This window comes from Podarcis filfolensis (assembly GCF_964270895.1).
Source record: "Podarcis filfolensis genome assembly, chromosome: 2".
NCBI lineage: Eukaryota > Metazoa > Chordata > Lepidosauria > Squamata > Lacertidae > Podarcis > Podarcis filfolensis.
This window is the reverse complement of record NC_139605.1, coordinates 120,504,757-120,529,465: the sequence shown is the minus strand read 5'-3', so window position 1 is coordinate 120,529,465 and position 24,709 is coordinate 120,504,757. Positions and strand designations below refer to the sequence as shown.

Sequence of the window (24,709 nt, the reverse complement as noted above, 5' to 3'; positions counted from 1 at the left end):
AGGGTTTGGTAGGGTGAGACCCATGTTTTCTGGGGCTTCCCAAACTGAGTAATTGATACTTCAAACCAGGGTTTTGTAGTTAACACCCAGAAAGCAACAATTGTCTGATTCACTTCAAACCTGTGCCAGTGTTTTGCACAAAGCGATTACAAGACTCAGAAAAGGTTTGGAGGGGATCCAGAATTTCAGGGTTTATAGTTAACTAAGCTTCCTCTGTGTTTTATTTAAGCCAGTCCCTGTGTGTGAGCCCTGCAGTTTCCTAGGGCTAGCTGGTTTGCCCCTTCTGCTGCTTCTCCCTCTACCACAGCGCTATCAATTTTTTTCCATATATAGACTGAGCCTCCAGCCATGGCTGTGCACTCAGGCTTTGTCCATAGTGTCCTCTCTGCCCCTCCCTGTCCCTAATCCATTGCTATCTAGGAGGCTGGATCTTCCCAGTGTAAATAAGGATGATGTTAAAGAGATAAAGGGCTTAGAGTCCAGGCAGGGAGGGGTGCGGCTGGAAAGCAGCAGATTGTAGCAGGGAAGTTATGGTAGCTGGAAGCGGGCTGGCTGGGAACTGGTCTTTACTTGGCTGTCCCAGCACCAGCACACAGGCAGGGTGCCCAGTCTCCTCCCAGTCTCTGTCTCCCTTCCATGCCTCTGGCTCTGAAGCCAAGGGCGGTGGGAGAAGGTGAGCGGGACCCGCTGCATCATGAAAACCCCACCACGGGCAGGGGGGCGCACGGACCAGATGCTGGGGGCAATGGGGGATATCCTGACATCGCTGGCGCTACCCAGCCAACAGTGGGTAAGGGGGAAAGAAGACTTGGCCAAGGCAGCGAGGCAAGGAAAGGGGCAGACCTGACTGCAGAGTGGAGGATGTTTGGGAGAGGCGGGAGATGGATGCACCTCGAGGGTTGTTTGTGGGCCAGCTCTCTTGTTGGTTGTGGTCTGCCCAGGAAGGAGTGCTGTGCTTGAGAGGCGGTTCTGCTGCCATGCTTTGACTGTGCATTTGAGGAAAGGTGGGGGGGTGGCAGGGATGGCAAACAGCTCCCCAGCAAATGAGGCTGGTCCTGTCAGAAACCCTTTGCTCCTCACCATACCCAGTGTGGAAGAGACTGAAACTCCCTGGCCAGAAACTAATATGTTGCATCTGGCCTTTTGTACAGCACCTAGCACACAGACATCCCCAAAGGAACATTCTCTACTGATCCCTTGGCTGAGGCGTGTCAGGGTGCCTTGTGGTGCAGATAGACACTTCTGTTTGTTTGCTTGTTTTGAAAGTCTGCAGTTGGCCCCAGATCAAAGGTTTCCCAATCCTGCCTGCCTAGGGCCCTTTCTCAATCGTCCAGGCACCTCCAGCCCTGAGGACGAGGGAGCGAGAGCCTCTCTCTGCCTGCTGTTTTCCTTGCCTCTGACTAAGCTGAGATCCCTAGGCATTGGGGTGAGTTTTCCCATTCCTCCCCCCTTGTTATTTAATGATTCTTACTGGCCCCTGTGATGTGGCAATGTGCTCTCTGGGGATTTCTGTTCTGATCTTTTGCTCCAGGCTGGAGCTGTGCCTCCCCCACCCCCAGCGCTGATATCCTCAGTCTGGGATGGAAAAGTCAGCTTGTGGGGTGTGGGGTGGAGCAGTGCTGCAGGGTGGGGCAAGCGCGGCTCGAGTGGAAAAGTAAAGCTTGGAAGGTTGGGCTTAAAAATATATATATTCCCTTTGGAAATCTCCAGTCTGTGCAGAACTAAATGGGCTGCATTGGACGAGGCTGGTAAGTTACTGGGAGGGCTTTTCACAGCAGAGTACAGTGTTCTGTGGCCTCTGCGGGTTTTGTGCAGTACAGTGGGGGTTTTGTAGGGCTTTTCTGAATCAGCGGTGGATGGCCCTTGTTGGGCTGGAAGGTTGGGAGCCCAGCAGTTAAGTGGGGCCAGAGCCAATGACAAGCAGTGCCAACTCATTCTTGTTTTGACCCCATTGTCCTCCCTGCTGAGTTCTGCAAGGGCAATGCAGAGACTAAGGAGAAGGAAGATGTCAGGAAAGGGCCCTCCTGGTTGCAAGAAGGAAGGCAGGCAGGTGGCGGCTTAGCGGAGGGCAGACTGAGGTTGTTGGGGCACTGCCCCCTTTGCCCTGAGGGACCGGCCTCCCCTGTTCTGAACTGTCTATAGTGGGGGTTTTGGCGTTATACTGGCTAGAGAGCCCTTTAGATGTTGGGGGGGGGTTGGTGTCACTGGGATCCTCCAGTTTCTTGGTAGATCACACTTCATGGGCATCTTGACCCATTTTTATTAATGGGGCTTTTAAAAGGGGGAAAACCCATGCCTGTCATTGAGACATTGTTACTTCATTGACTAAAATGTATTCTCAGTTTCAAATTGACTCTCTTTCACTTTCTGATTCGCATTAATGACAGTAGCCCATGGCGTGCAGACGTCGAGCAAGAGATCACATTTATGTAATACTTTGGAAGCACCATTATACCACTCTAGCCATCCTGGAGAATCCTGGAGATTGTAGTTTGTTAGAGAGTGAGAGGTCAACGCCCTTTGAAACAAAACAGTGCCCCTTGTGGTTCTCAGGACTCCCCATTACTGTTGAAGTGATATAATTGTGATTTCAGTGCATGGCGTGGATGTGACCAGGGAGAGAGAGGAAGAAAGAAAGTACAGTAAATTCCAAAAGACTAATGTGCTTTCCAGTAGGCCAAGGTGATAGCTCTGGCTTCTCATTTGTGATGCAGTTTGAATAGGTAAGAAACTGCTGGTCCAGGGGTCTTCTCCAGGTACTAAGAGGGACCTCTCCTGTTCTGACATTCTCCACTTACTGCAATGTTCAGGGGAAGGAGCAGCAATTGCAGATTATGTCTGGCCAGTAAGCCAAGCCAGCAGCTGAGTACACCTGCCCAAAGGCCCTTTCTGTATCAGGTGGGGGAGAACATCCTTGAAGTCCACTGAGTTACTGAAGGCCACCCCCCTTAGTGGACTGCATCTTGCATGGTAGCACTTTACTAGCTCACAGAAATCTTTCCTAGCCTATTTGCACAGCCACGTCTTGCTTGCTGTTGCAGATGAACACACACTGGCCCATCCCCAGAGTTTATCGCCATGGAATCTGTAATCTGTAGCATTTTGCTGGCCAGAAGGAGAAAAGAAGTCAACTTTCTCCCCCAGGTAGTCACCTATAGGAGAACTTTTACTCACTGCGGATAACCAGATTGTGGGGAGGGGCTATTTGCAAGCCTGATGTGATGAAGCAGGTGGGTGTCTTCTAGCATCTGAGTTTTGCTGGATGGGATAGTGACCCTTCAGCATGGAACATGGGGTGGAGCACATGCTTCTCTAAGGGCACGGTTGCTTTATATAGGCTTACTCACATGCCAGAACCCTGATGGCTCTCCAGCATCTTCCGCCTGAGGTGCTCACATCCACTCTGCCTAATGGTAGGGCCAGCTCAGGCTATATGGAGTAGGGTGGCAAGAGACAAAGGAGCTTCTGTAACTTTTAACAGGTACGCAGGCATACTAACGTGTTATGCCAGAGTGCTGAGAGAAACTGTATCTCCTGGGATACTTTTTCTCCACACCTCTAAAAGATAGACGAGTCCTGTCTTCCTTCGGATCTGGTCATTCTAATCTGGAGGTGTTTGAAGGAGATGTCAAATCCCAAGAAAGAGGCCACAACAGTGAAAGGGGTACCACAGAGTCAAGTGATTAGCAATAGCCTGCAGGACAGGCAGAATAAACTATTCCTCTCCCCCCCCCCCCCGCCCACCATGCACGTTTAATTTATTGGAACTCTCTGCCACAAGGTGTGGTGGCTGCTGGCTTAGATTGTCATGAATTCATAGGTGATGCAACTGTTGATGGATGTTAGCTGCAGCTCAGGGATGTGGCCTTTCAGTTGTCTTGGACTACAATTCCCAGCATCCCTGACTACTGGCCACACTGGCTGGGCCCGATAGGAGTTGGAGTCCAACAAGTTGGAGCCATTCCTCTCGTCTTTGCACTGCTTTCACTTGAGGTTTCCACACATATTTGAGGCGAGTTAGGTGGCTGCCAGGCAGGGCCTTCTTAATGATGGCACCTCAGTTGTGAAATGAACACTCCAGAGAGGTCCACTGGTGCTTACTTTGCTGTCCTTTTGGCACCAGGCAAAGACCTTTCCATTCTTCTAAGCCTTTTATAGATTCAGTTTTTATCCTGCTCACAAAAATATAATAAAATATTTTTGGCCGAAATCTATTTGCTCTCCTTTTACCCTCTTGTTTCTGCTCTCCTCTTATCTACCTGTAAAAACCTCCTGTATCTTCCCAGTATCTACACACCATCTTCCAGTCGCTTAGTCAAAAACCTACTCTAGGGCTCTGACTTCCTTCTCTCACAACAAAGAGCATTATAAAACACAAAAGCCTCAGATCTGCGATTACAAACTACCCAGTCATGCCAAAAGTCCATTTGGCCTGTAAGATAAGGCTATCAATGGATGCTGGTCATGGTATATATTACCTCCAGGCAGGAGTGCCAACTTGAATAAAATATGGGAAGGGAGGGCAGGTAAGCCCCGCCCCACATAATAGAGCAAAAGACACACACACGCACATACACACACCCCATTTGAATGGTAACGCCCATCACCTCAAATATTTTATTGGGGAGACCTCTGCCCCTAGGAGTTGGCTCCTGTGCCTCCAGGCTTCAGAGGACGTCTGCCTCCCCCTACCAGTTGCTAGAGACTACAGGCAGGAGAGTGCTGTTGCCCTCAGGTCCTGCTTGTGGGCTTCTGGTTAGCCTTTGGGGTGTCAGAATGCCAGACCAGATGGACCAGGCCAGCTAGGTTCCAGTTCAACAGTGCTTCCTAAAGTGGCCAGATGAATGCATCCAGGACACCCAAAACCAGGAGTTGAAGGTAATGGCGTTCCCTTGTTGCTTATCGTCAACATTTGGTATTCCGAAGTATATTTTCTCAAAACTTGGGTGTGCCTTTTAACTTTCAAGTTAATAGCTACTGATAGGCCTCTCTCATTCAGTGGGAAAAGAGAGTTCATTCTTAATCTCTGTGGGGCAAGACCTCTTTCTCAGCTCCCCTTCCCCACACTCATCCCAACTGGGACCATCTGCATAATATAAAACATGGACTGGATGTCTCCTTTTGCAAGGCTTTGAGAATCCCAGCTTCCTTGTCTGCTCTGATTCACTTAAATGTAAGATTCTAGTCCTCACAGCTAAAGATGCTTGAAAATGAGTTGGCCACAAAATAAGAAGTAGAAAAGAAATGAGACCGTCATGTTTTTCAGCTGCCATTATGTCTAAAGCTGTGTAAGTTTCTCCCCTCCCCTTCCCCAGGCTCTCAGATTTTTCTCATTTGTGGGAAACAACAAACAACTTGAATAAGAATATGGTGTGATGAGTGCAATATGTCTGCCAACTGTAGTTCTGGCATCCTCTGTGCTAATGAAAATGATCTGCAAACGATGCTAATTGCCTGCATCTAAAATATGCCCATTAGTGGCTGCTCTCCAGCTTGTGATCTATATCCCAGGACCTAGGCTGACCCTCCCCATAACAAACAGCTTGCACACATCCACCCCTAAAAACCTGAACTGTTTCCCCCCTCCCGGCCTATGCTTAATTGCAGCTGCCAGACCTCTGCTCCCAAAAGGAGGGAGCTGAGATGCAGCCCCAGGCCAGCAGCAGCGCTGAGGCTTCCTCCAAGGACGACAGGGAACAGCAGCCTGTGGAAGTACAGCATGCGGCCCCTGAAGCCCAAGCCACAGAAGCAGGTGAGCATCATTGTCGCATGAATATGCTTTGTCCTGTGTTAAGCTGGCTCCCCGGCCTTTCCAGGGCTGCTGAGGGAAGGAGACAGCCTGGCCATTTCCTTTTCTCTTACCATAAGGTTACCAGATTTTTGTCAATGAATCCGGGGACACTTTTCAACTTTAATGGATTTTGTATGGGGACTGATTTGTAAATCCGGGGGCCGTCCCTGGGAAACGGGGACGTCTGGTAACCTTATCTTACCGTCCTCTAAGCACTCCTGTTTATTGTGCATTCAATACGGTTTACTGGGACGGACCTAAGCCTTCCTTTCCAATAAATGTGTGCCCCTTAGCTTGCTGCTGAAATCCTGTAAGGTTTCATGCCGCAAATGCTTCTGCGGTTTCTTTCTTTCTTTTCAGCGTGCTTGGGTTGTGCTGTGGTGCAAAAGTGCCCCTCCAGACGGCAATAACATGGTAGCACTGAGGAGGCATCACACAGCTTCTAATAAAGTGGAGTGGTGCATGGACTATCCAGTAACGCACCTTCCACTAATGCACTGTGATTACATCAATGACACGTTGCTGAATACACCTGTGAAAGACCACCACTCTGGAGGGGCCTCAAGGCATGTTCCCTCATCCCAGAGCCACCAGCACTGGTGGAAGAAGGGGGATGCAGCGGGTGCGGCCCACCCCAGGTGTCATCCCTGAGGGGGGTGGCATTGCCCCCGCCCCCCTGGGATGCTTGCCTCACCCCCGTGGGCGGCTAGCCCCACCCCTGGGTGCACAGCATGTGCGCCGCTCCAGGCTTCCCTGGGGAGCTTCCTCCATGAGTGGGCCTTAATAGCAGCTGTGCATTCATTGCCATTAGCCTAGCGCTGTCTATTGTGCCTATAGCAGTGGTTCCCCAAGGCTCTTTCTAGCCCCCTGCCTGAGCTCCTTTAAATGGAGGTGCTGGGCTCTGACTTTTTGCAAGCATGGCATCACAGTCTCCATCACTGGAATCAGACCCTTCTAGCCTGGTCCATCTAGCCCAGTATTGTCCACCGTGACTGGTGGTCACTCTTCAGGGTTCCAGACAGGGAATATTCCCAGCCCTTCCTGGAGGTTTGAACCTGGGAACTGGCACTGAGCTGCAGCACCTCCCAAACAGATTCTTTTTGGTTGGATGCCAGATCTGAAGCTGGTCCTAGGATGGTGGGGTAACCACTCACGAAAGAGTGGTTCTTCCCTTGACATTTAGAGGATCAAGCAGAAAACCACTTGGACCCATGTTTTCTAGGCAGGGTGCAAGCGAAAGTGTGAAGGAACCCTCTCAGCCAAGGCAGGCCCATTCCTGTGTTTTGCAAACCTTGGGCCTCGTTGATCTGCAAACCTTGGGCCTAACTAGCAGGAAGGGTGGGGTATAAACCGAATGAATGAATGAATGCTAAATAAGCTGCTATTTATTGTTTGTTTGTTTTTGGTCTGAAGGGTGAGGTAAAAATGCTTGAAATAAATAGATACATGCAAGCAGCTCTTTCTGTTGGAGAAAAGCAGCTCTGGGGAGGGCAGTTTGAAGCTAAGAAGCACAAGCTGGGTGATAACTTTTCCCCAGCCGCTTTTCCCAGAGCAGTTATTTCCCCAAAGGTCCTTTTCCCAAAAGAGGCTCCAGGCTCATGGTTATGGTAGAGGACCTGCTTTGCACCCAGAAGGTCATAGATTGAATTCCTGATCTTTTCAAGTAGGGTAAGCTCCTGTCTGAAACCTGGAAGAGCTGCTACCAGCCAGTGTGAAGCAGGGATGGGGAACCTGTGGCCCTCGGGTTGTTCAAGGATGGTGGGAGTTGTGGACTAACAGTATTTGGAGGGCCACAGGCCCCCCAACTCTGATGCAGATCTCTGAGCTAGACGGGCAAATGGTTTTGATTCTGCACAAGGCATCTTCCTGTGTCTTTGCAAACCGACATTTGGAATCCTGCCAGGCAATAAGCGGTGGAGGTAGGGGATATCTTTCAGTTGGAAATGGCCGGCAAAGCATCCATTCAAAGCATCTGCCTCCCCAGGTTGCTTTTAAGTTCAAAGCAAAACTGATGGGCTGTTATAGACAGGTATACATATATGTAGTTTGCCACTATGGTCCAAAGAAAACATGACAGTGGGAGATCTGTGCAGAAAGGAAGATTTAATACTTTACCCCCATGCTGTTTCCCTAGTTTACAAAAACCCTCATCTCTGCTAATTGCCCTGTGGTCTAGTTGTACCCTAAATCATGTATGAATGATATTGCAGTGCATTCATCCGACTCTCAGAGCATCATTTTGGAGATTGCCTTCAAGGGATTTCCCCACATTTGTGTCTTCATAGCCTAAAAGCTGCTCCCCACACTGTTTCCATGCTGTGGCATAAATACATGTTTTGTCAGCTTGTCCCAAGTGACCAGTCGTAATGGAAGTATGAATAAGAAAAATAATCATAGAAGTTGGCTGCAGGCTGCCCCTGGGCCAACACTGTCTCAGTAAAGGTAACTGATCATCCTGGCAATCCAAATCCCCCTCCTGGGTCATCTGCTATGCTGTGCTGTGTTGCCTGAAATGGTTGGTGCTCCTGAAAATGTAGCAAACACCTTCATATTGGCAAGGGGCTTGTTGTGTGTCATGCGTTGCCATTGTGTTATTGCTGCTTTCCTATTGACTGAAGGCTAATTGAGATGATATATTGGGGAGGGTTTTTTTTTACATCTTTTACATGCTGTGTACCGCTTGAGGCTGTGGAAAGGACAAATCAACAACATGGAACTGGGAAGAGGAAATGGGGACAAAGAGGAACTGGTGGCAATGAAATGGGCAGCATGGAAGTGCAAGTGAGTTGTTCTTCCTGTTAAGTGGGTGAGCCTTTATTGTAGGGATGCGGGGAAACTGTGACCCTCCAAATGTTGCCGGACTCCCTCCTCCTTGACTGCTAGCCATGCTGCCTAGGGCTTATGGGAGTTGTAGTTCAACAGCATCTGAATACCCACAGGCTTCCCATTACTGCTGTGGGGTCACCAGATATAGAGTTACTCTAATCTAAAAGTTACAGAGCATAGACATCCGAGGTGAAGTTATCCCTGTCCAGAGAGGGTCATAGCTGGGCCATCAGAGGAGGCTGATGGAAGGCACTCCATGCCACCAAGGCCACTTGCCTCAAGTGACGGAAGTGGAGTGTAACCCCATCCAGAACAGGTTGAGCTCCACCCAACTAGTTAGTGGCTCAGTCTTATCTGTTGGCCAGTCCATTTGTTGATCAAGATGGTGGTCTTAAGAGGCTCTTAAGCACAATCAAATGAATTCCCACACCCTGTGAACCACGGATGCATGAGGAGCAAGTCTCTGTCCTTCAACCTTGGTCCAAGTAGACACAGCACAATACATGCAAGTAGAATTTGAGTGGAAGTTTGTTTGTTTGTTTTTGTTTGTTTGTTTGTTTGTTTGTTTGTTTAGAGTAAATCATAGGAGTGGGAGCCGATCTAGATGAGGACTGCAGTGGGGGCAGGCAAGGAACCAAAGCCTATTTATCCCTCACCGGGGTGTGATCCAGACTGGGGTCTCATGTCTGCTGTGTCCTCTTGCAAAACAACATTTCATGAACACTGACTTGTCTAGAATGGCAAAATTAGTGAACCACCTTGTGGGGGCAATTGTGTGGATGAAGCGGGTAAGCAATATCAAGGAGTTGGCATTCAAGGTCTATTGCCGTCAAGAAGTTGTTGCTGTTGTCCTTTCTATGGGACCTCTATAAACCAAGCAGCGCACATAAAACAAAGTAAAAAGACTCAGCAGGCTCTGCCCTCAGGCTTACATTCTGAGTAAAACATCTTGTATGAGGGGGATGTTGGGAAAAGGGCAAGTTTAGAGGAAGATGAAGAGAAGAAGCCATTTATTTTTTTAATGGGATTTTGCACAGTGGAAGGAGCCAGACACATGCCAGAAGGGGAGAGGATGTTCTAATGGTGGCAAGCAGCAGGGGAGACAGTGTGCAGTCAAGGAATTGGGGATTTGATTCTGCCTTTATGGGGCCCAAGACTTCCAAAGGATGGAGAAGGGGCATAGAAAAAAAATTTTTTTTTTTGGCCGGCTGGGGGGGTTAGCTCAGTCAGTGGGAACAAGGGAATGAAGATAGAAAGAGGGAGACAAATTCAGGAAAGAGTAACTTGATCATAGCAACGAGCAGAACAAATTAGGCGAGTGGAATAATTAAAAACAGAAGCAAAAGGATTGATGGAAAAGGCAGGAAGACCAAGCAAGAGAGCAGCTGCAAGAGTCAGTTCAAGAAGGAATGGGGAGAAGGAGCGAAAGCTTCAGCTGGCTGTGGAATATTTGCTCTTAGAATAACTAACAGCTTGCAGGATGGTTTCCATGAACAACAGGCAGGAAGGGGAAAACAAGCTAGGAATACTCCAGACCCATTTACATCTCTTTAGTGATATCTTATGTGCAGAGATGAAAATAGGAAGCTGCCTTGTGCTGAGCCATAAGCTATGGGTGAAATTCAGTGCAGCACTATGTGGGTTATGCACTCTGGGAGCAAGGTCTGCTTGTGCAACAGGATTTCCCCCCTGTCCTCTTCCTCCCCACACCCTCCCAGCTCAGTATTATCTGCACTGACTGGCAGTGGCTCCATGATCTCAGAAAGGGGTCTCTCCCCCAGGCCCACCTTGAGATGCCAGGGGTGGAACCTGGAACTGTTGCATGCAGAGCAGATGCTCCACCCACTTGGTTACGGACCTTCCCCAAAGTGGGTGGAGGTGGAGGCAGGCGCCCTGCTTCTTCCATCTGCTTGGCAGTCAGAGAGGTGGGAACATGAGTGTTTTGCCTTCCTTGGTTCTCCAGTAAATGCCAAGTCTTACTGCTATTAACAAGTTTCTCCTCACGTCTAGGGTGCCAGGGGAGGGGGGGCAGGGAAGGAAGTTATTGTGATCCATGTGCCCTGCACATGAACCCCCCGCTAGCACAGCTGATGGTCAGGGATGATGGGGTTCGGAGTCCAACCACATCTGGAAGGTATCACATTGGCTACCCATTCATTGTTGTATGAAGTAAGCCAGACTCCAACAACCTGGATCTGGAAGAGGGCTGGTGGCCTCCAACTCTGTATTAGGGTCTTGGGGAGGAATGTTTTGTTCTGCCAAGAGCTGGGCTGGTGGCTCTGTTTCTCATCCAGAAGCAACCTTAATTGAGCATTGCTGTGGCCTAAACAAGAACAAGAGTACCCCTTCTGGGCTTAACATCCTGTTCTCACAGTGGCCAACCAGATGTCTCTATGGGAAGTCTGCAAGCAGGACATGAGTGCAACAGCCCTCTGGCATTCGGAGGCAGGATGCCACAGAAACTGAAGGTAGTTCACAGCCAGCATGGCTAGTAGCCATTGATAGCCTTAACCACCTTCCTCTTTTGAAGCTATCCAAGCAGGTGGCCATCGCTGTGGGATAGCAAAGCTGCCGCCTGCTGTATTTCCAGTGAATCCATTATCTGCGGCTTTTTCTCACCCCTTCAGAAGGTTTTTGTCAAGTGGGAAGTAGAATAGCCAGCTAATTAAAAAGGCAAAGCTGAGATATTCTAATCCACTTGAGCAATAGTGATCAAAGGATGATCATAGGATGATCCCAACCCAGTCAGATGGGCAGCAAACAAATAATAATTATTAATATTAATATTAGTATTAGTACGTGGCAGGGTTGTTTCCACCCCCTCCCAATGTTTCAGATCTCATTTGCACGTCTGCCTACACATCCGTGCGGTTGCATGCCCCCTGTCTGTCCACACCAGAGGGTTGAGAAGGGGTGTGGATATCTTCATATGGCTTATGTTTTCAAATCAGATCAAAGCCGGTTTGTGGTAGAGGGGAAAACATATAATAATAATAATAATAATAATAATAATAATAATAATAATAATAAATTTTATTTATATCCCGCCCTCCCCAGCCGAAGCCGGGCTCAGGGCGGCTAACAACAATCAAACAGTACAACAGTACAACAGTACAACACCACACAACACTCTAAAATCATTCAGTATAAAATTAACTCAAATCAAACCAATGGCAACCATTGGGCCAGAGCTCCGCGAAGATTGCCGAAGGAGGGAGTCAGGCTGTGCCCTGGCCAAAGGCCTGGTGGAACAGCTCTGTCTTGCAGGCCCTGCGGAAAGATGTCAAGTCCCGCAGGGCCCTAGTCTCTTGTGACAGAGCGTTCCACCAGATTGGAGCCACAGCCGAAAAAGCCCTGTTGAGGCCAGCCTAACCTCTTTGAGGCCTGGGACCTTCAAGATTTTTTTATTTGAAGACCGTAAGTTTCTCTGTGGGACATACCAGGAGAGGCAGTCCCACAGCATTTTTCAAGAAACTACAGGATAGATGTGGATTGGGGCTATGAGTTCACGGCTCAGTGGGAGCATGCTGGACACAGCTTAAACAGGAGTGTCTGCACAGCATAAGGGTGTGATGACATGTGTGGCTCAGTCCCTTTCCCCAAGGATATTCTCCTGCACCCCCAGCTTAGTATTGCTACAAACTGATTGGACTCTGTTTTCCCCATTTACCAATGCTAACCCAGTGGGCATTTTAGAAAAAAAGTGTCTTGACATATGTCCATGAAAGATTGCCACTCTCCTTCCTGCCCTGCCTCCACAGCAGATGTACAATCCACACACACACTGCTGCTCTGCTTCTTGTTTCTGCCACTCTTCTGTGCTCTTTTTATCTACTCTTCCCCAGTTGTTGCTGGACTACAGTTCCTGTCATCCCTGACCATTGCTATGCTGGCTGGGGCTGATGGGAGTTGGAGTCCAACAACATTTGGCAAGCACCAGGTTGGGGAAAGCTGCCCTCTATCTAAGCTGATTTGCCATCAGATCTTACCGTGTGTGAGAGATCCAGATCTGCAAACATTCAGCCATTCTCCTGTTCCAGTGGCATTCTGGCTGCAGTGAGCCTGGTCCTCTTCCTTGCCTCCCTCCTTTCCCTAATTAATTTAACATCCACCCAATTAATTTAACATTCATTTCCTCCTGGGAATTGTAGTTTGGAAGGGGAAGGAGGCAGATGAATAAAGCTTCTGAACAGATCATTCTTAGCACCTTCCAAGAAACCATGGCAGCTTATGTAATACAACACCAAAATAAGTTTATGATCAGGGACATAGCATTACTAACATATAAAAGGCTTGAGGAGTGACGACTGATGAGCATATAATAAGCTCTTTGAGAACTGGAGTTTATTCACGAATCATTAGCATATAAAACCTCAGGATGATGTATGGCTATATGTATTATATTTATATAAATCACTTGCCATATACTGTGTTAATCTTAAGGGCATATGAACATTAGAAAACTCTTAGGCTCTCTGGTTCCCCCCCCCTTTCTGTTTGCTCTTACTCTCCTTTGTATCATTTATCAAAAAATATTGTTGACAATGATAAACTTGTCTATTGATAGTGGATTGCCTTTAATTTTTTTTTGCACTATTTTTTGTTGTTGCTGCTGCAAATATAAGCCTTGCAAATGTGGCTACAGGGTGAGGCAAGTACCTAAGACTGTCAGGGTGCTTATATCCAGAATTATAATTTATTTAACTGCATCTATACCCCACCCCATTGCCAAAAAGGCTCTCAGAGCAGCTAACAAAAATCAGTACTAAGATTGCCAACAGGCTCACAGTCTAAAAAGGCATGACACACAAGGAAAAAAGAATGGGAGGGAGGAGAGGAAAGCAAGTTCAAGCACAAGTTCAGAGTTGCAGCTGAGGTCAGTGGCTGCTCTGGTTGTCTTGGCTTTCGCCAGTATCGATAGCAGTAAGAAGCAACCATTCCTGAGATCTTAAAACAAAAGAGCCAGGCTTTGAGCTGTGCCTGAAATCAATGCTCACAAGAAGCCTGTCCTTGTCTCCCCCAATATTTTTGGATTTACTGTGACAGAAAAGGGCCCTAGAATGCTGAGTTGGTAGAGTGGATTGTACCACATCAAATTGCAGGTGAAGGATGTCCTTTCTGAAGGCTTCCTTATCTAAGGAATTTTATCCCTGCAAGTAAAATGCACAAGGGGGAAAAGGTTCTGTCCAGACCTATTTCCTCATTTGACTGCTTGTGTAAACCAGCCCAACAAATGTGAAATTGAGTTGGGCAGGTTCAAAGTGCCCCTGGGAAGAGATTTAGCCTCTGGGCACCCCATTCTCCCAAGGCCAACACTAGCCATTGCATTGTGCTGATTCTAAGAAGCTAGGAAATGTCTTCAGGTGAATACTCAAGCAGCTTGTATAAGGGCTATATGCTTCAGCTAAACTCTCTAAGGCAGGGAGAGGGAACTTGTGGACTTCAGATGTAGATGGACTATGGCTCCCATCAATCCTTGACTCTTGACTAAGTTAGCTAGGGCTGATGGGATTTGGAGTCCATCCTTGGTCATGAGGGAAATAGAATTCTGTTCCCCATACATGTTGTTAGGGGAGGGTGGTTCAGTGCATGTGGCAGGGAATGAGCTCTCACACACCCCTCTGTGTGAAAGCATGGACATGGTGGCCAAAGATGAATGAGGTTCTGTGTCTTCATATAATGAAAAGAAGAATTAACAGACCGTGCACTGGACTGGGACTGCTTTATAATGCAGCCAACATTTCAGACACTCACCAAGCACTTTTGTGTCACATTGTGGCATACACACACACTGTCATTTTAACTTCACAACAAGCCTGCAAGGTAGGTTAAGAGTTAGTGACATGCCTCCTGCTTAAGCAAGGATTTGAAGCTGGATTTTCCCAGTCTTAGTTTGACAGTCTTAACCACCACCCTGACTTGGCCAGTCGCCTCATGTATCTGCTTCACTTGAACCTGGGGCTCATAAACGCAGCACTCCTGATTTGTGCACATCACAAAACGAATGTGTGTGTGTGTGATTGTCGTGTGACTGTTTCCACATGCATTCTGTTTTCCTGCGTGGAATTGCTTTCTGCGTAGGAAACGTGGAACATTTGCAAGCAGCCCTGAGCTCCCACCCAGCACCCATTCACCCACCCTTGCACACTGGGGACAGGAAACAGCTGCGCAAGGAGGCCATCTCAATATGGGATAGATCCTGGGGGTGGGAGTAGGTCTGCCTGGCTCTTCCCACACCTATTTATGGAACCCTGATTCTCTGTGTGTGTCCGTCTGCCCGCGGAAACAAAATGCAACGGTGCTGAACCCCGGCAGCCTAAAGGCAGGAGTTGTTTGTTGCCCATTCCTGGGCATTCCCTAACTTTGTGCTTTCTGAATATTCGCCCCCCCCCCCGCTTTTCCCTTGTACGTGCGGAACCCCGCTTCTGATTTGTTCCTTCTCTCCTCTCTCCCCCATGCGGGCACGATCGTGGCTGCCAGCTCCTGACCCCGGCGCTGCGCCCACGGAGTCTTCCTCTGCCATCTCTGCCCCCCGCCTCCCGCTCGTCCTTACCCTTCGCTCGCCTCCAGGGTGGCGGGGGACGCAGAGAGCTCTGCCGCCCCCTCGCCCGCCGTGCCCGCTGCAGGCTCCACTGCTGCAATGGCTCAGCGGGCGGGCGGGGGGTGGAGGCGGCGGCGGCGGCGGCGGCGGTCTGGCTCTGGGAAGCTCTGGAGATCTCGGTGAAGACAGAAGGAGGGAGGCAGAGATGCTGGGGGTGGCGGCGGGAGAGAAGCTGCAGAGGCTCCTCCCCGCCCTGGGCAGCACCAGCCCAGCCCTGTTGTGCTGTCACTGAGCGCAGGGCTGCTGCGGTGGCGGGAGTCGCCCCCTCCCGCGGGCCCCCTTCCCCGCCCGGCCCGCCGCCGCCGCCGCCGCGCTGCCCCTGCTCCATGGCTGGCACAGTGGGTGACAGAGCCCAGCGCGGCCGGGCGGCACCATGAGGGGCGGGAGCCAGCAAGGCTGCGCCTGCCACCACTTGTTCCGCAAAGTCCTGGCCAAGTGCAGCTGCTGCCCCTCCCGGGCGCGAGGTGAGTGGGGTGGGGCGGGTGGTCCTGGCTGGCAGCGTCGCTGCTCCCCTCCCTCTCCCTCTCCCCCCGTCCACTTTCTCTGGCACGGTCAGGGCCCTGATTCTGCCCCTCCGCCTGCAGAATGCGAGCCAGCTCTCCCCTGCCCACCCCCTGGGTGGGTGCCACCTGCCGGATAACCCAGCCCTGCTTCCTGAAGTGGGCACCAGCATCAAGCAGCAGGGCATGGGCGTTGTCCTTCCTCCCTGCTGGGCAGCCTCACCTGGTGGTCCTGGCTGCTGCCATCTCTTTGGAGCCACTCTCAGGCCCCTTTGCTGGGGCATCTTCATCTCCTGCTAGCCCCTGGCACTAAAGGGCATTTGCTTTCTATGCTGGGCATCTCTGCGGTTCACCGGTGCCAAGGCTCTGAGGGATGACTTTCCCCTCGTGGTGTCTCTCGTTGACATCACCCCCCCTTTATACCAGCCTTCCACTTTTTGCTTCCAGCTTCTTTGCTTTCAAGCAAGGAATGGCACAACACAATGTCTGTGCGTGTGCCAAGCTCATCTTAGAGGTGCCACTCCCTTGTGGCCAGAGTTGTTGGGTGCTCACAGGAAGATGGAGTGAGGTGGGGGCGGGTGGGGAGGTGCTGGGAAAAGTTTCTGGCAAGAATCAGGAACATTTGGAAAACGGGTGGTCCTATGTCTTAGCTGCCAAATTGGGGGTGGGTGGGGACAGAGGTGAGAGAAAAAGTGAAGGGTGTTTATGCATTCTGTGGGTTCTGGTCGTTGTTTTTGTACACAAGTGTTATTTTTAGCATATTTGAATATGCATACATCATGCAGAAGAGAGCATCCCTGCTTCTGTGTGTGCATGATTGTGATTGCGTGTGCACCAAAACAGTGTATTTAGAGTTGCAGAGGTATTTGTGAATTAGAACTCTTCACACATCTCTTTAGGAGCTGTGTGTGCATCTCTGTGTACATTGGTCTGTCTTTATGTTCCACCATGCTTGTGGGAGGCTGTGCGCACACAGATGATGTGTGTGCATGGGTGAGAAAGAGTGTGTGTGAGAGAGAGAGAGGGAGGGAGGGAAGGAAGGAGAAGAGAGATACACACACTATGGGGGGGGAAGGCTGTTTGCATGTGTGTAGAAAAAGCTGAGCAGGAGGAAGGTGTGTGTGTGTGTGTGTGTGTGTTTGTCCTTTGTGCCTGTGAATGCACAGGCTGTGAATGGATGGAGCAGTGTGTTGGGCTCTGATACCCTTTTGGTGTGCCATGCTCTGTGTGCAGGCTGGAGAGAGTGTACAGCACACTGTGCATGGGCACGTTTTAAAAACAGGAGCGACGCAGATTACAAAGCACTTGGTATGTGGAGATGCCAAGCCAGTCTTCCAGGAGTTGCTGAGCAGAAGGGGTGGGGGTTATGGTGAGCTTCAGGAGCTGGCTGTTGGGTGCCGTTACTTCCCCACTGCTTGCTACTGCCTCTGTTTCCAGCTGGACTTCATTGCCCAGAAAGTCCAGGTTAGGGTTGAAAGCCATTAAGTTTGGTGATGGGGAAATGAAAGGGTTATGACCTGAGGAGCTGTAATGGTATGGTGGGGATGGAGGTGGTGTAGAGCCAGGTGTGTGTATCCCTGGCATTCTAAGAGTTAAAGCTGATCTTGTATGTGTAGGTATAGACTCATGGGACTGTAGAGGTGGAAGTGACCATGGATGTCATCTAGTCCAACCCCATGCAATGCAGGAATCTTTTACCCAACGTGATCCTGAGATTAAGGGTCTCGTGCAGTACTAAAGATAACCACAATCTCTTCTTATACATAGCTCCTTTGCTGATCCTTATGCAGAGGCATAGCTATGGGGGGCATAGCTGGGTTTTTTGCCCCGGGTCAAGCCTCCAGAGGGGCGCCATTGAGGTTCCCAGATAGTGTGTACGCAAATGCACTGGTTATGGCACTGGTTGTGCCTGTGGTTTTTTTTATTTCAGTGAATCCTTTCCCCATTGATTCTCTGCTTGTGAGCATGGGCGTAGCCAGGATTTATGTTGGGGGGGGCAGGACTTCAGTTAAGTATTTTTATTTATTTACTTGATTTAGGCGGAGAGCAGCTGCTCCCCTGCCCCCTCTTGGATACACCCATGCTTGCAAGTGTGGGTGGAGGCAGTGGCGTAGCGTGGGGGGTGCAGGGGGGGCCGGCCGCACCGGGCGCAACATCTGGGGTTAGGGCAAATCCACAGGTTAGGGGGCGCAAATCCACGGGTTAGGGGGTGCAAATCCACGGGTTAGGGGGCGCAAATTACTTGCCTTGCCCCGGGTGCTGACAACCCACGCTACGCCACTGGGTGGAGGATAAGCACCATCTCTTCTTACACATAACTCCTTTGCTGACCGTTATGTCTAGAACTCCCTCCTAAAGGCTTGCAGCCTGCCATGTGGAACCTCAGGATGTTGCAGAGGATTCTGGGCCATGTGCTTGGAAGCAGTGCAGTGCCCTGTCCATGTAGGGTCCTGTCCAGGCCTGTAAGGTCCCTCTGGATGAGAGTGCACCCCACAGCACACCTGGTACTCCTCCCTTGCACATTGCAAAGGAAGCAAAAAACCCCACATCTGAGCCTGCGAAAGGCCCAGTGGCAAAGGGTATCTGCTTTGCATGCAGAAGTTCCCAGGATCAGTGCCCTGCATCTCCAGATACATTTTGGAGAGAATCCTGTCTAAAACCCTGGAGAGCCACTGGCACTTAGTGAGCTCGATGGACAAATGATCTGACACTATATGAAGCAGCTACCTTTGTTTCTGTGAAGCTTGCTTCATGGAGAATCCTCTGAAATGATACAATTTGAACACTGGGCTTATTTTTGTGTGGAACAGAGCAAGATGCACAGTTGTATATCCATATTATATATGAATGTAAAGCTTCTGTGTGAATTGTGATCCTATACTTGGCTCTAGGGAGTCTTCTCATGTCTTCTGCCCAGGAAGTTCAGCGAGGTGTACATGGTTCTTCTCTCTCCCAGCTTTATCCTCCCAACAATCCTGTGAGGAAGATTAGGCAGAGAGACAGAGACTTGCTCAAGCTCATTTGGTGAGCTTTATGGCCAGTCAGGATTTGAACCCTGGTCTCTCAGATCCTAATCCAGCACTCTTATCCATTGCACCAAAGTGGAACTCAAGTAGAATCTTATTCTGGATGCTCTTCTCCTTGGGTGTTGACTCTTGATGGGGTTGCTCCCCTCCAAAGGTAACAAAGTGTGGGGAAGACAGACTAATTCTGGCACCAGTGACTTATTTGGGGGAGCCCCACCTTAATTCTATTGTTATGCTCAGACTCTAACAGATGAACATTTGGTTGGTATTAAATGATAGTATTAAATAATTCCCAGAGAGAGGTGTGGATTTTTATTTTTTTTAAGAGTGTTATATATGCTGGTAAAAGGGACCCCTGACCGTTAAGTCCAGTCGCGGACGACTCAGGGGTTGCGGCGCTCAGATCGCTTTAGTGACTGAGGGAGCCGGCGTTTGTCCGCAGACAGCTTCCAGGTCATGTGGCCAGCATGACTAAGCCGCTTCTGGTGAACCCGAGCAGTGCACGGAAACGCTGTTTATCTTCCCGCCGGAGTGCTTTCGAACTGCTAGGTTGGCAGGAGCAGAGACTGAACAACGGGAGCTCACCCCGTTGCAAGGATTCGAACCACCAACCTTCTGGTCGGCAAGCCCTAGGCTCTGTGGTTTAGACCACAGCCACCCGCGTCCATACATGCTGATGTAGTGCACCTACACCTGTAAGCAGCACTGTGATTCTTCTTATCCCAAGTGTTGGGTTTTTATCTTTTCATTCATTCCCAGACGTTCTGTGGGTTTTCCTTTTCAAGTTCTCTGCTCCATTTCCACTGGGCCTCCAAGGGTTCCCAAAATTGGTTGCTGCCTGGTTTCTTTGATGGGATTGGAATTGGGCCTCTTGGGTCCAATGAGCAGCTGTAATGATGGTGGCTGTGGTCCTTAGTGAAACTGGAACAGAAGCTGCGGGATCCAGGAAGCCTGACTTCTGTTCCCATCTCTGAGAGAGCAGTTGGGACTTGTGGAGAAGCAGGAACTGTGAGAGTAAAAGCTGGTATTAATTTCCTCTTCCTGTTTCACAGATCAGAGGTGGTTGTCCATGTTCTTTTCCCACAGTCAACTGGATGTGCAGAAGTGTCCATTGCTTCCACATTCCCAAGCCCCCTACCCATGATAACGGATCAAGTGAGAGGCAAGCTAAGCTTCTATTGAGGAAAAGGGGGGCACTCGTATGTAGGAGCCCCCCCCACATTTAGACCTCCTGGTATCGTTGTTGTTGTTAAAATTTCAGAGAGAGGAGCTCTGTGTTGGGAGTGCAGGTTTGAGGAAAGAGTGCCTTTAAGCATGTGCAGTCTGCCTTCTCTCAAACCTTGGAGTGATTGCAGCCAATTCTGGTGCATGTTGTGGGATCTGGGGAGACACATGTCAGCCAAGCTTAAGACTCTGCACCCCTTACTTTAGAAATTAAGCATTGTGGAAGGATGAGGGTGAGTAGGCGGGACAGAGCAGCTCCTCTTGCCTGCTCCGCGCCACAGGATGTTCCTTGAGAATCTGACCCTGGAATAAATCCTGGCCCAGGCCCAGGCTTCCGTGACTCACCATTCACGCTGCAGCTGGCTGCTCCGGTTACCAACAACTCCCCCAGTTTAGATATGGCTGGAGCTGCTCCCAGATTGGGCGGGGGGGGGGAGCGCTTGATATACACTGCCCCCTTCTTTTTCTCCCCACCTCCCTGCTCCCTCACCCATGGCCTCAGCAAACAAGGCATGGAAACATTTCCTGTGGTGAACGCTACAAAATGGGTGGAAAATCTGTGAGGCCTAGAGTGAGGAGGCTTCGGGCAGCGGCGTAGCGTGGGGGGTGCAGGGGGGGCCGGCCGCACCGGGCGCAACATCTGGGGGTTAGGGTTACGGGGCGCAAATCCACGGGTTAGGGGGCGCAAATTACTTGCCTTGCCCCGGGTGCTGACAACCCACGCTACGCCACTGGCTTCGGGGCTTGAGCCAAGCCAGGTATCGCCAGGGCTTAGGTCCGGGAATTGGTCTCATGAAGCAGGCAGGGACTCTGAGCTTGTGCAGAGCATCTTTTCCTCCACATTAAGACAGCTACATGATCTGAAATAGAAGGAAGAGTTTCCAAGTCAGACAGTATCAGGTTTTTGGCAGGCCCGAGGCTTGGCATTTCTCGTTTTAGAAACTCCATTCTAGGGATAGGGTGTGTGCCTGTGTGTTTCTTCTGTCAACGCTAAACAGAGAAAGAAAAGGAACATCATCAATCAAATAATTGTGTTTTTATACCACCGCCTTTCTGCCAAGGCAGCCAACATGGTCCGGCTGGATTGCAGTGAATTATCAGTCAGCACTTCTCTCTACCTCTGTAGAGTTTAATGCATTAGAATTCAGGCTATGAGAGAACAGAAGAAGAGCCCTGCTGAATCAGGCCAAAGGCCTCTCTAGTGCATCTTTCTGCAAGAGAACAGCAGCACTCGTCTGATTTCTAGCATATTGCCTCTGGAGGTAATATAGTCACAATGACTAGTAACTATTGATAAGCTTATCCTCCAGGGATTTGTTTAATCCCCTTTAAAGCCATCCAAATTGGTGGCCATCACCACAGCCTGTGAATTCTTTAGTTTATGTTTGTGGTGTCAAGAAGTACTTCGTTTTGTCCGTCCTGAACTTCCAAACATTTGGCTTCCCTATATTATGAGAGAGGGAGGAAAAACTTCTCCATATCTGCTTACTTCACACCATGCATAATTGTTCACCTCTATCACTCAACTTTTCCCCTTCAACTAAATAGTCCCAAATCTTATAACATTACCCCTTAGGAGAGTTGCGCCAACCACTTTATTCACTTTTGGCTGTTCTTTTCAGCTAGTATTTATTGGTTTTACTTATCTCTGGGGAAGGAGCATTGAATTGAAGTATCAGAATTGGAGTATAACTCCCTTTGCATTTTGCCAGCGAGGAGCAGACTGCCTGAACAGGATGAAAATTCCAACTGGGCAAAGATCTGCTGATTGGAGCCAGGAGCACCTAATACTTTCTACCCAATACCACTCCTGTTTGCTCTGTGTTAACTGATTCAGAATATAACTCCCACCCACTAAGTGCCATACCTGCTGCCACAAACACGGATTAGAATCCTTACTTTGCCCCTAAGCATGCAGTGAAAATCTGGGAGATTATCCAACCCTTTCACCAGTTCTTTAGGCACTTTGAGGGTGAGTGCTGCAAGGTGGTTGCAAGGTAATAGATAACATGTTAACTAAACCTTAGTAAAGGCATAGCCAGGCTGTCACTGTTTTCAGGTGAGATTAAATCACATGTCACCCAAATTCATGTTGCACGAGTATAGTTGGTTAGGAAGTCTAGCACAGCAAACCTGTTTCCCCCAAAGATCAGACTTTCTATGATATGGAAAGTGATGGGAAAATGCGGTGGAAAATGTGATAACGCTTTCTTTGATGCAATGTCATTTAACTTTCCTGCGGACAAATCAGAATGAAAGCTCCTTAATTAGCCAAAGTTGTCTAATCTCACTAAAAAATCAGGATGAAGGCTCAATAAACAGGCCATCTAGAAGCACCTTGATCTTGAGATATGATGGCCAAGTAATCTCGTTATAGGCATTTGTATCTCTCTTCTCCGTTGAACCTGTTTGTCAGGTTCAGAATCGGCCAGGCCAACTGGCCTTACTCTGTCTCCTCTCTCTACTCTGGTGGGTATCCTCCTGCCAGGCTTCTAGAAGCTTCTACAATTCCTGTCCCAGACAGGAGTTGAGTTGAATGCTATTAGCAGTCTGGATGAAATGGAAACAGCTCTTCTTATTACCCCACATTCCATCCTTCCAAAACTATTGCTGTAAACAGTAAATAATTCAGGACGCTGGTCCCTTTATTTCATAGTATAAAGCAGGCTTCCTCAACCTCGACCCTCCAGATGTTTTTGGCCTACAACTCCCATGATCCCTACCTAGCAGGACCGCTGGTCAAGGATGATGGGAATTGTTGTCTCAAAACATCTGGAGGGCTGAGGTTGAGGAAGCCTGGTATAAAGGAATAACCCAGCAAAAGCTGCCATGTAATAAGGATTAATGCACAAGACCCCATTTTGCAACAGCCATCTATTTGGGTCATCATGCTGATTGTATAGTTTGTCTGATGAGTAGAAACCGCCATTTGGGTTGCCACAGTGAACATGGAACTGTGATGTGATGAAGAAAGAAAGTAGCTGTAGCAAGCAGACCAGCTGTGCAATATCAGTCCTAATAAATGAAATAATAATAAATGTACCAAGTCAGACCATTGGTCCATTTAGCTCAGTATTGTATAAACTGACTGACAGCTCTCCAGGGTTTCAGACAGGACAGTCCCAACCTAACCTGGAAATGCCAGGAATTGAACCTGGGAACTTTATATACAAACCTCTCCTTCACTGGAGGTTTTTAAGCAGAGGTTGGATGGTCATCTGTCATAGATGCTTTAGTTGAGATTCCTGTTTTGCAGGAGGGATTAGACTAGATGACCCTCAGGGTTCCCTTCCAACTCTACGATTTTATGATTCTCCCGATGATCCATAGCCCTTTCCCAAGCTATTTTGGTGAAGGACTGTGCAAGCTTTTGAGTTTTGCTGAGCTTTGTCTAGAAGAATAGAAAGGTGACCTGTGTGTGTGTGGTTACTTCTATCATTACTTTTTCCTTCCCTGTATTCTGAAGAGGTGTCTAGAGATCAACACAGATGAATAGGCTTTTTAAACCAGAAAATGATCTCTGAGGATGTGACTCAGGTTCGTGTCTGTCTGCCATCCTTTCAGATGGTTTGTGATACATAAGAACTGCCTTGCTCAATGAAACCAAGATCCATCTATCTTGCTCCAAAATTCATTAGGCAGACATGTTAGGCAGATACATAAATTCTAAAGCCCCTATGAGTTGCTTTCCTTATGTGCATCTTGACCAGAATGTGAAATGCTGCTCTAACATATGGTTCTATAGAGAGAAAAAGGGTTCTTGCTAAAGCAGATTCTTATAGCCATTTGAAGTTGAGAGTGCTTGAAGTTGCTCTGCCTCAAGGTAACTTACCTGGCGACCTACTCTAAACCATGAGATTCAGTGTGTGCAACTTCTGGTCTTCAACAACCTGATAGGAGCTGAGGTCTGTGGAGCATCCTTTGGACCTGGGAAGGTAGGGCTATTCTGACATGAAGGTAGAGTAGTCTAGTGGTGAAGGTCCAAACTAGACATGATGTTAAATGCATAGTTGCATTTAAAATACCTAGTTCTTTCTTCTTCATAGCCCATGCAGGTGGTGTTCCTTAGTTCATTAACTAGTTTGGTTACCTTAGGGAAGCCACACTTCGTCAGCCACTGCCTGCTAATCTGCAATGTGAATCGGTGCATGGTTTTTGAAACTTGAAGGCACTATATGCTAGTGCTGTATAAATACTAACTGTGGTTACAATAAACAGCAGGAATGCCTTTGTTTGCTGGATTTCTTTTTGCCCAGTTACTTTTCAAGATACAGGAGTGGGGCCAGTAAAATCAGGTGGCAACCCTATCAGTCTTTTCAAAGGGGCCACATATAACTATCTTGGTTTATTTCCCAGATGCCCAGGGATGATTCTGTACTGGGCAGATGAGGTCACACTAGGCTTTGGTCACGGTATGAACCAGCCAATAATCTGCACTGTAGGGGTGAAGGTTTATGTTTCCCTGAGGTCAACATTCCCCTACATTGATGCCGATGCAGCATCTGCCGGTTGACACAACTGCAAAGCAGTGTTGAAGCTGGGAAAGAGGAGAAGGAGTCAATTATGGCAGGAAAACAGATATGGCTTCAAGAAGGAAGAGGAGGAGGGCCTTAAAGGGCAACAACAAATTCTGCGGATGCATCTCAGACCCAGTTCTGATTTACAACTCCCTGAATCTTGTTGACTCTGTTTGAATTATCCAGGAACGTGTATTGCTTCTCTGCTGATTACAACTTATTTG

General features: G+C 48.8%; 1 protein-coding gene across 12 annotated transcripts in view; it reads left to right on the top strand.

Annotated features, from left to right (window-relative positions):
- Positions 1 to 641: 641 nt before the first annotated feature.
- ARHGEF25 (Rho guanine nucleotide exchange factor 25) overlaps positions 642 to 24,709 on the top strand; it is a 70,070-nt gene continuing 46,002 nt past the window's right edge. The window contains exons 1-2 of one of the 12 annotated variants that reach the window (XM_083599633.1): positions 642 to 790; positions 5,608 to 5,752. In XM_083599633.1, the coding sequence (XP_083455759.1) occupies positions 695 to 790; positions 5,608 to 5,752 (241 nt within the window). In that variant the 5' untranslated portion in view covers positions 642 to 694. Of the gene's footprint in view, positions 791 to 1,640; positions 1,749 to 2,287; positions 2,724 to 4,194; positions 4,879 to 5,607; positions 5,753 to 15,121; positions 15,683 to 24,709 lie in introns of those variants that run through there. The other 11 variants (XM_083599637.1, XM_083599629.1, XM_083599634.1 and 8 more) reach the window with 11 other exon arrangements.